Source organism: Gobius niger (assembly GCF_951799975.1).
Source record: "Gobius niger genome assembly, chromosome: 6".
Classification (NCBI taxonomy): Eukaryota; Metazoa; Chordata; class Actinopteri; order Gobiiformes; family Gobiidae; genus Gobius; species Gobius niger.
Window position 1 is genome coordinate 21,743,041 of NC_136857.1, and position 14,460 is coordinate 21,757,500.

At 41.6% G+C, this 14,460-nt stretch overlaps 1 protein-coding gene across 1 annotated transcript in view; it reads left to right on the forward strand.

The window, feature by feature from the left end:
• plxna3 (plexin A3) overlaps positions 1-9,931 on the forward strand; it is a 47,912-nt gene extending 37,981 nt beyond the window's left edge. The window contains exons 22-37 of the mRNA XM_079558228.1: positions 558-701; positions 1,259-1,493; positions 1,920-2,062; positions 2,147-2,302; positions 2,591-2,691; positions 2,825-2,891; positions 2,975-3,121; positions 3,210-3,369; positions 3,489-3,592; positions 3,821-3,917; positions 4,156-4,233; positions 4,720-4,832; positions 4,930-5,099; positions 5,221-5,433; positions 6,773-6,923; positions 7,095-9,931. Of these exons, the coding sequence (XP_079414354.1) occupies positions 558-701; positions 1,259-1,493; positions 1,920-2,062; positions 2,147-2,302; positions 2,591-2,691; positions 2,825-2,891; positions 2,975-3,121; positions 3,210-3,369; positions 3,489-3,592; positions 3,821-3,917; positions 4,156-4,233; positions 4,720-4,832; positions 4,930-5,099; positions 5,221-5,433; positions 6,773-6,923; positions 7,095-7,190 (2,175 nt within the window). The 3' untranslated portion in view covers positions 7,191-9,931. The remainder of the gene's footprint in view (positions 1-557; positions 702-1,258; positions 1,494-1,919; positions 2,063-2,146; positions 2,303-2,590; positions 2,692-2,824; positions 2,892-2,974; positions 3,122-3,209; positions 3,370-3,488; positions 3,593-3,820; positions 3,918-4,155; positions 4,234-4,719; positions 4,833-4,929; positions 5,100-5,220; positions 5,434-6,772; positions 6,924-7,094) is intronic.
• Positions 9,932-14,460: the final 4,529 nt, after the last annotated feature.

Genomic DNA, 14,460 nt, shown 5'->3' on the forward strand with positions numbered 1-14,460 from the left:
GATGGTAACAAAGACCGTACAAAAGCATTAAAGGTTACAATATTGTTCTCTTATCCAAAACACACCTGGAGCTGTGTTTCAACCCACTCTCCCATCTTTGAGTAATCTTTGGATCTTCTCTAGTGCGTATTCTTATCACCCCAGAGGCAGCTCCCAAAAGGTTCCCGCTTTTTGGGAACTTTCCTCCCAAAAGGTCCCAAAAAGCTCTTCCTGAGATCGTACATAACCAGGAAATGCGTCCCTCACCTTTCAATCGCCTGCTTAGCTAAATCCTTTCATCGCAAAGTAAATACACTTGCATGCTTGGGCCATTTTTTCCCTCCCATCTTTATTGAAACGGTTACGCAGCGAAGGAGTGCAAAAGGAGGGGATTGGGAGGGGCTTATGGGGAGATCGAGCGAATATCAGGAATTAAAAGATTATTACCAAATACCTGCAAAAAGCATATTACCCGCTCTTTAACATGTTAACAATCAATATAATTTACTGTATAAATGTTTTATCTTTGGTCGAGATTAAAAAAATAGATTTAATGTATATGTGTGTATCATTTCCAGGGTAAAAACTTGGTTCCTCCGGCTCCTGGAAACTCTCGTCTGAACTACACAGTCCTGATCGGAGACGCCCCGTGTGTCCTGACAGTGTCCGAGAGCCAGCTGCTGTGTGACTCCCCAGATCTGACAGGAGAGCACAGAGTACAGGTACATTTACTCTGATATCCTACTGTCCCTAATCCCTTTTATGGACTATTTGTAGAGCACAATTCATACACAAAGTAACCTTTCTAAAACCTGTCTTTATCCTATATTTGAACATCGTCAAAGGTTTGTCGTCTGTCGAGTTCTGACTATATCAAAAAGCATCAAACATGAGCTGTCTAAATGATGGACTTAATAACTAATCCTATCCAGCTCTGTCCTGCCTGTGAGCAGTTCATTTTTAGCTGAGATTAGTGGGCTAAATGTCAGCTTCAACAGGGGGCGCTGTGGGGGATCTCTGTGTAATTGGTCTGAAGTGACTGTTCTTCAAATAGGCTCTGGAATGAAATATTAAAACTATTATCGACACACATTTGTAGATATTATCATTTATTAATAACGCCCTCTCTGATAATATTGATTTTTAAACCGCGCAGTATTGACACATCTGGAGGAGGAAAACACGGGAGTGGAGTAACACGGAGTACTTTATTAAGGTTTAGCTCTAGCTTTGTCATGGTGTTGTCCTTGTTCTAACCCCCGTCTGCCTGTCGTCTCAGATCCTGGTCGGTGGGCTGGAGTACTCTCCCGGGACGCTCCACATCTACTCCGACTCGGCCCTGACTCTCCCCGCCATCATCGGGATCGGAGCCGGAGGCGGCGTCCTGCTGATCGCCATCATCGCGGTCCTCATCGCCTACAAACGGAAGACCAGAGACGCCGACCGCACCCTGAAACGCCTGCAGCTGCAGATGGACAACCTGGAGAGCCGGGTGGCGCTCGAGTGCAAAGAGGGTGAGGCGCAGGGATTTGGAGTTTTAGCGCTGCACCGACCAGGTTTCTCATGTTTTCAAGCTGTGGAAGTCGGAGGGAGTTGAGCACAAGCTGTTAGCGAATCGTTTCTAGCTCTCGCAATACCTCTCACACATCCTGATACACATGGATTAATTATTTGCAGCACATGAACAGCTTGTGTGAGTCAGGGAATTAGTAATCAATAGATATGTGCTATATTTAAACCACCATAGTCTTAATGAAATAAATTACCCTTCATTTAATTTTTATACGGTACTAGAGATTATTTTACCCTTTAGTTGTCCTTCTATTAAAACTTATACTTGACAGCATATTGTTTTATTGGTCACGACGGAGATGCTGTCATTGTTTTATTGCTTTATTACTCAGTAAAAGTATTTTGTGTCCATCCCTTCTGTCTCGCAGCATTTGCGGAGCTGCAGACGGATATCCAGGAACTGACCAACGACATGGATGGAGTTAAAATCCCATTTTTGGAATATCGCACGTACACCATGAGAGTCATGTTCCCTGGAATAGAGGAGCACCCGGTCCTCAAGGAGCTGGATGTAAGTCATGCCCAGAGCTAGTTTGGAGTTTAGACCTGGCTTAGTCCTGCCATAGCACTGATTCAGTCCTGGTTTTGTCTCCAGTCCCCTGCGAACGTGGAGAAGGCGCTGCGTCTCTTCTCTCAGCTGCTCAATAATAAGATGTTCCTGTTGACCTTCATCCACACTCTGGAAGGGCAGCGCTCGTTTTCAATGAGGGACAGGGGGAACGTTGCCTCGCTGCTTATGGCTGCTCTGCAGGTACGCACACTTTACACTTGTTTATATGACAGTATTTTAACATATTTACTTCATTTTACTCCCAAAATATGTGCTCTACATGCCCAAACACAATTATTTTAATGTCCGTCCATCCATTTTCTTCTGCTTTTAGGGGGAGGGTAGCAAAGGCAGCAATCTGATTTAATAACATTGAACTTAAAAATGCAAACATCCACTATTACACTGTTTTATCCACATCCTGTATGTTCTGTTGAATATAGTGCAAAAAAAAAAATGCAATAAAAAGGCTTTCTCTTTTCTGTCCAGGGGCGAATGGAGTATGCCACAGTTGTTCTGAAGCAGCTTCTGGCCGATCTGATCGAGAAGAACCTGGAGAACAGGAACCACCCCAAACTGCTGCTCAGGAGGTGACCCTTTATTATTAGTGTTGGATTCAGTCCCTCTCTGTCCTTGAACAAGACACTTTGCAGTCACTGTGGAGCTGGCTCTGTTTATTACTGTTCTATAACTCTCTCCCCCCTTCTCTTCTTGGGTGTCCAGGACGGAGTCTGTGGCTGAGAAGATGCTGACGAACTGGTTCACCTTCCTCCTGTACCGCTTCCTCAAGGTACAGCTCAGAAAGACCTGCGCAGAGCAAAGTCCATGAGTTCTTCAAGATGAGAAAAACGTTTCTTGTTTGTCCCTGCGCAGGAGTGTGCTGGAGAGCCCCTGTTTATGCTGTACTGTGCCATAAAGCAGCAGATGGAGAAGGGTCCCATAGACGCCATCACAGGAGAGGCCCGGTACTCTCTGAGCGAGGACAAGTTAATCCGGCAGCAGATCGACTACAAACAACTGGTGAATGTGACAAATGATATAAATTCATCCTTGTGTTCTCTAATGTGCACTGTTTGTCTCTATATTCATATTTTATTTCTGTTTTCAGACCCTGATGTGCATCCCGCCGGAGGGTGAGGCTGGTACTGAGATCCCAGTGAAGGCGTTGAACTGTGACACCATCACTCAAGTCAAAGACAAACTGCTGGACACGGTTTACAAAGGAATCCCCTTCTCCCAGAGACCACAGGCCGATGATATGGATCTGGGTAAGAAAATATGTGATTATTAACAGCTGAGACCACATAAACCAGAGACCACAGGCAGCGATATGAGACAGAATTACTGTTTCGGGAATATTTGATCTGACTGGATGTTGTAATTTCAGAGTGGCGTCAAGGCCGTCTGACCAGGATCATTCTTCAGGATGAAGACGTGACGACTAAAATCGAGAGCGACTGGAAGAGGCTCAACACCCTCGCGCACTACCAGGTCAAATCACTTTATCAATACTATTATACTATACTTGTACCTGGTAATACTATAATCAATACTATAATATTATTAATACTGCAGTCTTAATCTATGGGAAAAACTATGAGTTGAATAGATTAGAAACATTCATGTCAATTTGCGCTTGTGGTGTTAATATTATTGATTCCTTCTTTCCTCATGTTTTGCCTCTGAACAAAGTGGCCTAAAAGCTGTGTTTTTTTCCAGGTGACGGATGGTTCTCTGGTGGCTCTGGTTCAGAAGCAGGTCTCTGCCTACAACATCGCCAACTCCTTCACTTTCACGAGATCACTCAGCCGATATGGTAATAACACACTGCAACTACTATTACAACCAATTACTACCAAACTACACCTCACAAACAATACTTCTTCACAAAATCTGCAAATCTAAGGTAAAAATTACCTCTATAGCGATTACTAACTAACATCAGTGAAATATTCAGATGTCACAAAGCCAACACAGATCTCTCAGCCCTGCACTATCACTAATATACGTAGCTGCTACTGTCACAAAACCTTACATCTTTGTTGTTTCTCCAGAGTCACTGTTGCGAACATCAAGCAGTCCCGACAGTCTCAGATCCAGAGCTCCCATGATCACTCCAGACCAGGAAACAGGTGCGGAAAATTGTCATTTTTATATTCAATGAATAAATAATATTAATGAATCAATAATGTATGAGATGTTATGAATTATGCAGCGTAGCCTTAGATGGTGCTTTTTTCACTTTACATAGCATTTTTCATGCACTTATGGGGGTGGTGAGCTTCTGTAAGCACAGCTGTCCTGGGGCAGACCCACCTGGGTGTGGCACCCATGCTGTGGTCTTTCCTCTGTGTGCACTTGGGCCAGCACTGCATGTTCAATACAATTACATGTACGGAACCTTCGAAAACAAGGTGATGAACAACAAGGGGCTATTCCTCGAAATTAACCAATGTCTCTTTCTCTCCACCATTTCTGACATACCCACAGCACTAATGCACTTGAAAAGTACAAGTACTCATTTACCTCCCACACTGCACTTGCACATAGGTCTGGTCATGACTGACGAGCACAGGTTACAGGGGCTACAACTTCAACTAAACTGAAGTTTTTTTTAGGCACAAAACTATGGCATTTGGTGAAAAACCACGAACACAGCGACCAGAGAGAGGGAGACCGTGGCAGCAAGATGGTGTCTGAGATTTACCTCACGAGACTGCTGGCTACGAAGGTACAATAAATATGACGTTACATTACAGCATATACAGAACTATAAAACTACAACAAATGAAAATGTGTAATATTGTTGTTCTCTTCTTCTCCTGTAGGGAACACTGCAGAAGTTTGTGGACGACCTGTTTGAGACGGTTTTCAGTACGGCACATCGAGGGTCAGCGCTGCCTCTCGCCATAAAATACATGTTTGACTTCTTAGATGAGCAGGCAGACAAACGGCAAATCACAGACCCCGACGTACGGCACACTTGGAAGAGCAACTGGTGAGAAATTTTACTAAAATAAAAATTAAAGTAGTGGCCGGAGGTAGTAAATTCAAATTGAGATTCAAATTCAGGTGCTCTAGCTGATCTTGACTACTTTTCTGCATCTCTCCCTCTGCAGCCTTCCTCTGCGGTTCTGGGTGAACGTGATTAAGAACCCTCAGTTTGTATTTGATATCCATAAGAGCAGCATCACAGACGCCTGTCTGTCTGTGGTGGCCCAGACCTTCATGGACTCCTGCTCCACCTCAGAGCATCGGCTCGGCAAAGACTCCCCGTCCAACAAACTACTGTACGCGAAAGACATACCTAACTACAAGAACTGGGTGGAGAGGTAAGAATACTGGCTGCTACCACTATTAATATTACTACTGCAGTGGCATAGTGCATAGGCTCAAACCCATTGCTGTGTAACATAATTTTCAGTCAGAAGCGGGACTTTGAACAATAATCTTGCTTAATAACTTTACTGAACTAAAGGATATTAAAACTATTATTTTTTTTGCTCACAGTTTATTTGATCATTTGATGTGTTTGATTTCTGGCTCTCTTTCCCTATAAACGGTACAATGAACGTTACTGTCACATTACATAATGTAAACTTACTTTCAATGGACACAGCTGAAGGTCCTCTCAAATCTCAGGCCTTGGCTGTGAAATATATTTCATCTCAGCTCTTCAGACGCCACACGTCACATGTGTTACCCTCAGATCAGAGTTTTGAACTGCATCTGAACAGGCAGATGCTTCTTTTCTCTTCACTTCCCTCCCTCCAGTCTGTGTGGTTTGTCAGGGATCAGACCAAGCTGCTGTCATGAGCGGCAGAGGGAAAGATGAGGTGTTCACTCGGGCTCTGGGTTGGGTTAGACCAGCGCAGGCTCTGTGTTGTCGTGCATGGTTCCACTGACCACAAACAAAAACGTGGATAAATGTGACCTATTTCTCTTACCTAACAAGGCCTGCTGACTCCTGCAGTTGTGCCAGCCTCCGGTTATGTGTGTGGCAAGGTCATGCGAAAAGAAAATAACATCATCAAAAGATTCAAACCCAAGTCCATTATTCTCAAATCAAGTGATTATCCCAGTGAGCTAAACCCAGGTTTATTAATATGCATGCTTTTCATATAGCCTATAAATGATCATATTACATTCTCAAAAAACGCTCCAGCTAATGATCTTGTCACTTATGATATTTTGTTCATGTTTTTATTTGTATCATTTTACTCTTATGGGAAATAATACTTTATGCAGCTGTGGAAATACACACATGCTGCTTGTAGTCGTATACACCCCGCCTCATCCCCCTCCTTAAATACACACACACACACACACACACACACACACACACACGCAATCTTGTGCTTCTATCTTAGTGAGGCCACTCGTTGACACAATGTATCACCCAGACCCTAACCCTAAGTCAGATTCTAACCCTAACCTTAAAACCACATCATGACCCTCAAACAGTCCTTCAAATAAGTGAGGACCACCCAAAATGTTGTCACTCTCCAACAATGTCCTCAACTCAAACTGTTCCTCACAATATCGTAATTACAAGAACACACACACACACACACACACACACACACACGCACGCACACACACACACACACACAGCTCATCATGGCCGCTCAGATCACGAGCCGAACATAACCCCGTGTTTGCTGTGTCCAGGTACTACCGGGACATCGCAAAGATGCCGAGTATCTCCGACCAGGACATGGACGCCTACCTGGTGGAACAGTCTCGTCTCCACGGCAACGAGTTCAACACTCTGAGCGCGCTCAGTGAGCTCTACTTCTACATCAATAAGTACAAGGAAGAGGTGAGTATCACAGTTTACCCCGTGAATTACTTGAGGCACAGCTACTACAGTGGATCTACGTCGGGGTTAGAGTTTAAGGAAACAAACGCGTCGGGGAAGCTCAGAAGTCGAGACGTATGGGTATGAAGAAGGACACGAAATGAGTTGATATTTCTGCTTCTTGTTGTCCAGATCTTGACGTCGTTGGACAGAGACGGTTATTGTCGCAAACACAAACTGAGGCACAAACTGGAGCAAGCCATTAACCTGATGTCGGGCAGCAGCTGAGAGAGAGAGAGGGCGGGACTAAACTGAAATGGACTCAACAAACTACACACAGACTCACAGGAGATCGAACCACGGATTTCAAATATTCACCAGGAGTTTTCGCCGAACTGCTACTGACCACTGTTTCAGCCAGTCCATAATTATTTATTCCCTCTGGTTTGGCTGCTGATCGTGGTCGGCTGGACCCCCTACCTCCGTTTGGCGGTGTTTGGCTTCAAAATACAACTTTGTGGACATTTCATGAGACTTAGAGAGGAATTTACTTCATTTTGAACCTGGACTCGGGTTTGAATTACTCCAGATGTCACGCCGGGATCCTCCTCACGGACAGGATTTGGATCTCGAGCTTAAAACGAGAACAAAAAAACTCATCAGGAATCTACAGAAACACATTTGAGGAGCTCACCTCAGGATTACCAGCTTTGGCTTGGAGTTTTCAAAATCTCATTTGAAACGATGCAAGGCCGAGTCGCGCACGTCGGTACAGCTCACATTTGCAAAGATCAAACTTTCTGTGGCGTTAGTGAATCTGAAAAGTGGCGGTGATTCTTTAGGGACTATGATTTTTCTTCACCAAATATATATATATAACTGCAAGACACTGCTTTGTCTTAGAACCATTTGCAACCCAGCAATACCCAAACTGAATAAGCATTATCAGGTTCATGGCTGAAGAAAAAGCTGGTCCTAATTTATCCGATGCTGCTTTCAAGGTTCATAATCCACATTTGGTTTCTTGCAAATGTTTAGATATAAACACTGACCTGATCTGAGAAGGTTTTTGACCCGTGAACCGAGGAGTTTTTGCTGTTTTTAGAACCTCTTTTTTCCTCTGGACAATCACAGCCACAGCACACTGAGCCCAATGCCTAAACCGACCAGTTCCTGTGTCCATTCTACCAAACCGAGTATGGTTGAAATTAGATTTATTTATTAGCTTTTGAACTCAAATGTCACTTTAGACACGCGTTCGCTGCACCAACAAGGACGAGCTGCTTGAGTGTGAGCGAAACCCGTCATTCAGTCTCTTCATTTGCATATTATCGCCATGACGTCTGTTAAGTCCAATGAAGACGATGTGTAAATGAATCCTTGTTGGTGCACTCCAGTTGTTTTTAAATCTCGTTTGACGTTTACCTCAATTTCAGTTTTTTTTTTTTAAATAAAGTTATGTCATTACCTTTAGTATTTTTAATAACCATGCGTCACCTTTGGCCAGTGCGTTTGGCCAATATAATCTTAAGTAACTTACTGCCCGACCAATCGAGACTGTGGAAACTTCGCGAGTATAAAACGCGGAAAATTAGTTTAAAGAAAAAAAAAGAAAATTAGTTAAAGCTAGTTTTTAAAATACATTCCAGCAGCGGCACACTGACACTCAGATCTGTAAATAATACCAGAGAAATATCCTCAATTTTTTTCCGCTTTTTTTTTTTGCTTTTGCAAGAACTCTGGACTGTTTTTCTGGCACCGTTCACGAAGCTCTTGACATTTTTTTTTGTTTTTGTTTTTATTTTTGGTGCAAAAGGCTTTAACATGGGACTGAATAAACAATACAGCCGTGATGCTACAGGTGCCCAGGAAGGACAAAAGTGAAGAAAAATCCAATACTGTGCAAAGCTACAACGAGACTAGTGCCATGTACAAATATCCGGAGCAGAGCCCGGAACGTTGTGGACCAAAATATTTCCAGGATTTCTCTCATTTAAAAAAAAAAGCCTGGCATTTAAAGACTGTGGCCATAATTGTAAAACAGACACTGAAAAAAAATGAAAGATAATAATAATAATAATAATGTATGGAGAAAAAAAAATTACAAAAAAATGCAATTTATCGTAATAAAACGTTGTGGATTTGAAAGTTTTACAGGACTTGTATAAAGCTACATCTTCGCCACATTTTTTCCTGGAGAAGGGAGAACCACTCGACGGAAACTTTTAGGAGGAATCTGGAGTTTTTGCCAAACAGAATTTCGCCGGATCTTCACGCGCTGACGGTGCTTTCAGGAAGCGAACACGACTTGGAGAGTCTTTGATGCGCTGACGCCATGAACCGCTTTCCACAGCCGCCACAAAGATAGAAGACATTTTTTTTTTTTTTTTTGCAATATTATATACCCAAAAAGTCTATTATGAGGCTGTGTGAGAAAGTGAAATGGCAGCGGTGCACCATGTGTGGCTTTGAGGCAGAATATTTTCACCTCCAGCACATCGCTTCTTCTTCACTACTGATGGATTCATTTAAAGTGCTTTTATACATGAAGTTTTTTTGAAAGTTTTGAAATGTGTGTGTCTTCATCATGGAATATGGCTCTTTTTAATCCCATTTCACTGTAGATATATGATTTGGCCCTGGTCAAGACTTGGTTTAGTTTTGAATCTGGCCGTTTTTCCTGAAAATCTTCTGCCTCATTTCGTTGGGTGGTTCTCCTTTTTGCAGCGACGTCATGAATACTCATTTTTGTTTCATTGATGTTCAATGTTATAAATCAAACTCTTGTATTTGATTCAATCCTGATTATGAATTAGGATTTTTTTTGCTGAGATAAAATAAGAAAACGGGGAGAGAAGCCACTGATTAAAACCACTGTTGGAGCTGAGGGAGTTTGGACCGACACCACCTGGGAAGAAAAAATCCTTTTGAAATACTGTACAATTTCTTCCAAGTAGTGACTTCCTGTTTCAATGCAGCACGCCAAAATAAAAGCACACAGCTCGTCTCATTGATTAGTTCAGCAGGTACTTGCAACACTACAAGAATACAATTAAATACACACATTTTAAGTATTTTGTCTGTTAATAGATTGCCAGAAAGAAAGTTGAACGAATGAACTGCTGAACTAATGAATAAGATGGTGCTTTTATTTTGGTGTGCTGGATCGAAACAGGAAGTCACATCTTGGGCGGCGTTGTTATGATTTGAAGTTATGCACCGAGTCAATTCACACATTTACATTTGTAGTGAATCACGTCATTTAAAGGCTGGACTGGTATTTGAAAGCATCTGATCTGCGTACAGTCCTACTCAAAAGTGAATGTAAGTCATTGAATGTAAATTTCATTTCGGTTCACTTTGCTGCATCGACAGAAGTATTTCAAATCCTGCGTACAATGTGAGTTACAACTCGGAATAACAAGGATTTAAAGGGGATAGATGCAAGTTGGACATTTTATACTCACTACTGCCACCTCAGGTCTTACGCGTAACTGCACCTTCTATATTAAGCTCGTGCATGACGGCACTTCGGACCCGAATTAACACCTTTTTGAGCGACAGTGCAGGATTTTAGAGGCAGTTGTGGTGAACAGGTCTGGGTTCATTCTACACCTTAGGACATTGTAGAAACATGTAGGGATAATACTTAATTTTGACATTTTTAAACTCTGTGTTCTTCCTCTAAGGTCAAACAATTGCGGAGAAACTTGTGTCTGAACAGAATTTTAAACAGGACTAATCTGAAAGAATGCACCGCTTCCTTCCTTGTTTCATATCCGATCCGAGTAAGAGTTTTAAAACCGAGACATCTGGTTTACAAATCGCAATCACGCAGCAATATAGTCCCGTTTTTTTTACAGACTTCATTGTGGAGCGCAAACGCCGCCTCTTTATTTCCCATCACTAACCGGTGCCAAGTGAATCCGTGCCGTCCTGTACGTTCAGTTTCATTGAAATTGTAAAATGGTCGCGTCGCTCCCAGGTTTATATTTGTATTCTGCGGAGAAACAGTGCAGACCTCAGACTCAGACACAGAATACAGATGAAGACTGTACTTAAGTCCCTTCTGAGACATGGTTTAGTCCTGCTTTACACTTGCTCTACACCTGCGTCATTCTGGATCAGAAATACAGCACTAAACAATTGATGTCACTACTGTAAAAGCATTGATTTTTAGACTCAATAACTGTCCCTGTCACATAAAGGATCTCGAAGGGAATCATGTTTTGACGCTGTGACTGGATGTGGTGTCTTTGGCCCCATCTCAAAACAGAAAGATCGATCTAAAACGAGTAATTGCTTTTCACATATCGCCGTTTTCCTGTGGCGTCACTGGTTCAGACTCCTCCAGCTTTGACCCCCGAAAACCTCTCTTCTCTCAGATATTTATTTTGATTTGTTTTATTTATGCTTTTATTTATTGACAGTTTTTACGTATTTCGTTGCACTGGAAATGGCCGTGTTAAGTTATCAGCCCGGCGGACGTCTCTGTCGTGGCCAACCGCGGGGCTCCAGTGCATTTTGAATGGAGTCTTTACTGTACCATATATTATATTACTGTTCTCAATATTATTATGAATCAGAGCGGTGCTTCTCAGATAACTCACTTTAATCATGTTTTGTTTTTTTTGTTTTTTTTCGTTTTATATTTTTTGCCGCCTTTTTTTTTGTATTTTATATTTTGTAATTGATTAAAGTGGTAGATTTGAGATGCGCCGCTTGCTATGTGTCTTATATCAGGATACGGCGAATATATGCGGAGTTTGGGGCTAAAAGATGTATTATTTTATAGTCTTTAAGGGGGGAATCAAAGAATGTACACTGTGATATCAATGTCGTTACAATTCTTCAAAATTGAATTTCATCTTGTAGGTCAACCAAACTTGATTTTTTCTTTTTCTTTTTTTTTTACTTTTGATTCTTATTTTGGACGTATCTTCATCCCCTTTTAGCCCGAGCTCTGCTGTGATTGGCTGTCGTCCTGAATCCATGCGTCTCATTGGTCCACAGTCGCCTTGAAGCAGCCAGTCAGGGCTCAGCATTGCCTTCATTTGAATTTTTGACTCTTTGAGCTGTTTTTTGCTGTTTTTACATGTATTGTACCATTCTGCCTTCTTCAGTTTTCACTAAAGTCTCATCCAACATGGACCTTTCCGAGTCTGTCATTATTTGGGTCTAATATCACTGTTGCACCTGATTCTGACCTAGTTTAGTCCTGCCTGGTTCAGTACTGGTTGGGAACTGAAATCAAACTAAGTAGAATGAAAGCAAATAGTAGAGAAAAAAGGTGATTTCTCCATTATACCTGATTCCATTTCGTTATCAGCTCCAGCCTCTGCTTCGCCTCTCCGCTGTTTTATCACATACAAGTTCATTACCATCGTAGAGTTTAATATTATCAGAAGTGCAGCTTTCAGAGGCAGATTGGAGCTCACCTGAGACACTCCTCTGCAGGCGGGGAATATTCTGTTAGGAATTTTGCAAAGTCACACAACTACTTTAGAAGTCAGACGGATATTCTGCATAGACATATTAATCAGTGGCCTCATCCAGAAGTCATGATCAGAACTTGAGTAAATGAGACTGCTACTTCTTCTTTAATGTTGACTTTGTTAATGTTAACTGGTGATTATTCAATTCATGCTTTAGATGTGCATTTTTGACATAGGGCATAGACATTTCCTAGTTATCCAGAGTGATTTTTTTAATTTATTTTTACATTTCATGCAGTCCTTACATTTGAAGAGTTTAGTGGTGCTAGGCTAGTGCTAGGCTAGCTCGTGTCTATGGTAACTAGTAGCCTGCGTTAGAAACAGTCGGACCCAAGCACAGTGCACCTGAGGCAAATCATCTTATTCCAGACTACTAATATAAATGTCTGTGTTGGCTGAATAATTTTTGAAATGCAATCATTTTAAATAACTTATATTTGAGCAGCATCAGCTTCCTGGTTGCAAGCTACGCAGCGGCGAAGGGATCTGCTAGGTTACCAGATCTACAGTAGTTTGTTTACCTACGGCATCTCGTCATAGAAGGGGGCGTGGCTTCGCTGAGGGGGAAAATAGAATCTTTAGAGAAACACAATTCCACTCTTTTTAGCCATTTTCTGGTGGAATATCGACTTATTTATCACTCATAAAGTAAAGTCAGATACAAAAAGATATTTTGTCGCAACAGATTGTTGAGTAGAAGTGAAAAAAACAGCAGTTGTAGCAAGCACTAGCTAACCGTTAGCATTAGCCCGATGCTAACATGTTTGCATCAAATTAGCATTCTCCGTTATTCATGTATTTATGGGCTGTTGAACTACTTTGCTCCTCCCCATGTCTTTCTATCTTTATTTAGTAGAAAACTATAGGCTATTCATAATTCAGCATTTGTTAAAGCAGTTTTTGAATAATTAGAGAAAGTTTAGATTTTTTCAAAATTGTTTTCCCCCTTAACCGTTTTCAAAAATGACCATATGGGCGATTCCGGAGATGCCGTCTGTATCTATTACTACACATGGAATTCACAAATGAGCTTTCTACAAATCAGACATGGCAACGTTTGGAGGACTACCCCATGATTTTGAAGAGGTTTTTAATGCAGGCTACTAGTTACGATAGACATGCGCTAGCCTAGCTCTAGCCTAGCACCACTAACTTCTTCAAATAGTATAAGGACTGCATGAATTAAAAAAACAAAAAAATGAAATCAACAACACTCTGGATAACTAAGAAATGAGGCCCCATGTCAAAAATCATGAAACATCCCTTTAAGTTAACCAAACACATTCTCTCGAGATCTAAAAGCTTCTTGACAAAAAGAGTGACAAAAACATGCGGGGAAAGCAACAATAACGCAATAAACCAGCGACACAAACATGACTAAAGAGTGATTAAAAACAGCCACGAAAAAGCAACAAAAGAGCGAGAAAAAAAAGAAAAGGCAACAAAAATGTGATGAAAAGGTGATGAAAAAAAGTAAAAAAGGCGACAACGGAAAAAAGCGATGCAAAAAAACACGACACAAAAGAGACAAAAATGTTTTATAAATGTGATTTAAACACGGCAACAGAAAAGTTCAGTCAAAGATCAGTTTTTCTTTAGGTTCTATTCCTGCTCTGACCAGATACTGTTGTCGTATCCTTGGGCAAGACACTTTGTATAAACATGTGAATTGTTCAGTGAGCTTTGAGCGCCAGGAAAAGTGCTGTGTAAGACGAATGAGGCACCACTATTAAAGTATCCTTGGAGATGCAATGACTCAATTGGTGTTGGACCAGTCAAATCAAAGTCATCTTTCCCCATGCGGTCGGTCTCGCTGAGTCATCCGGAGAAACAACTAGAAATCAAAAGAATATGATGTGACTCAATGTTTATGTGACGTTCATCAATAACAAATGAAGAATCTATTGGCAAAACAAGCGCTAAACCAGTCAGTCATGAACATCTCCCCTCCTCCACAAGTGCAGAGGTGGAACTTCTGTGTTTCAGTAAACGTGCTGACTCATGTTCAGGGTTCAATCACAGTTATTAACAAATCAATTAGGGTTTATAAGGCAGGCCGGGCC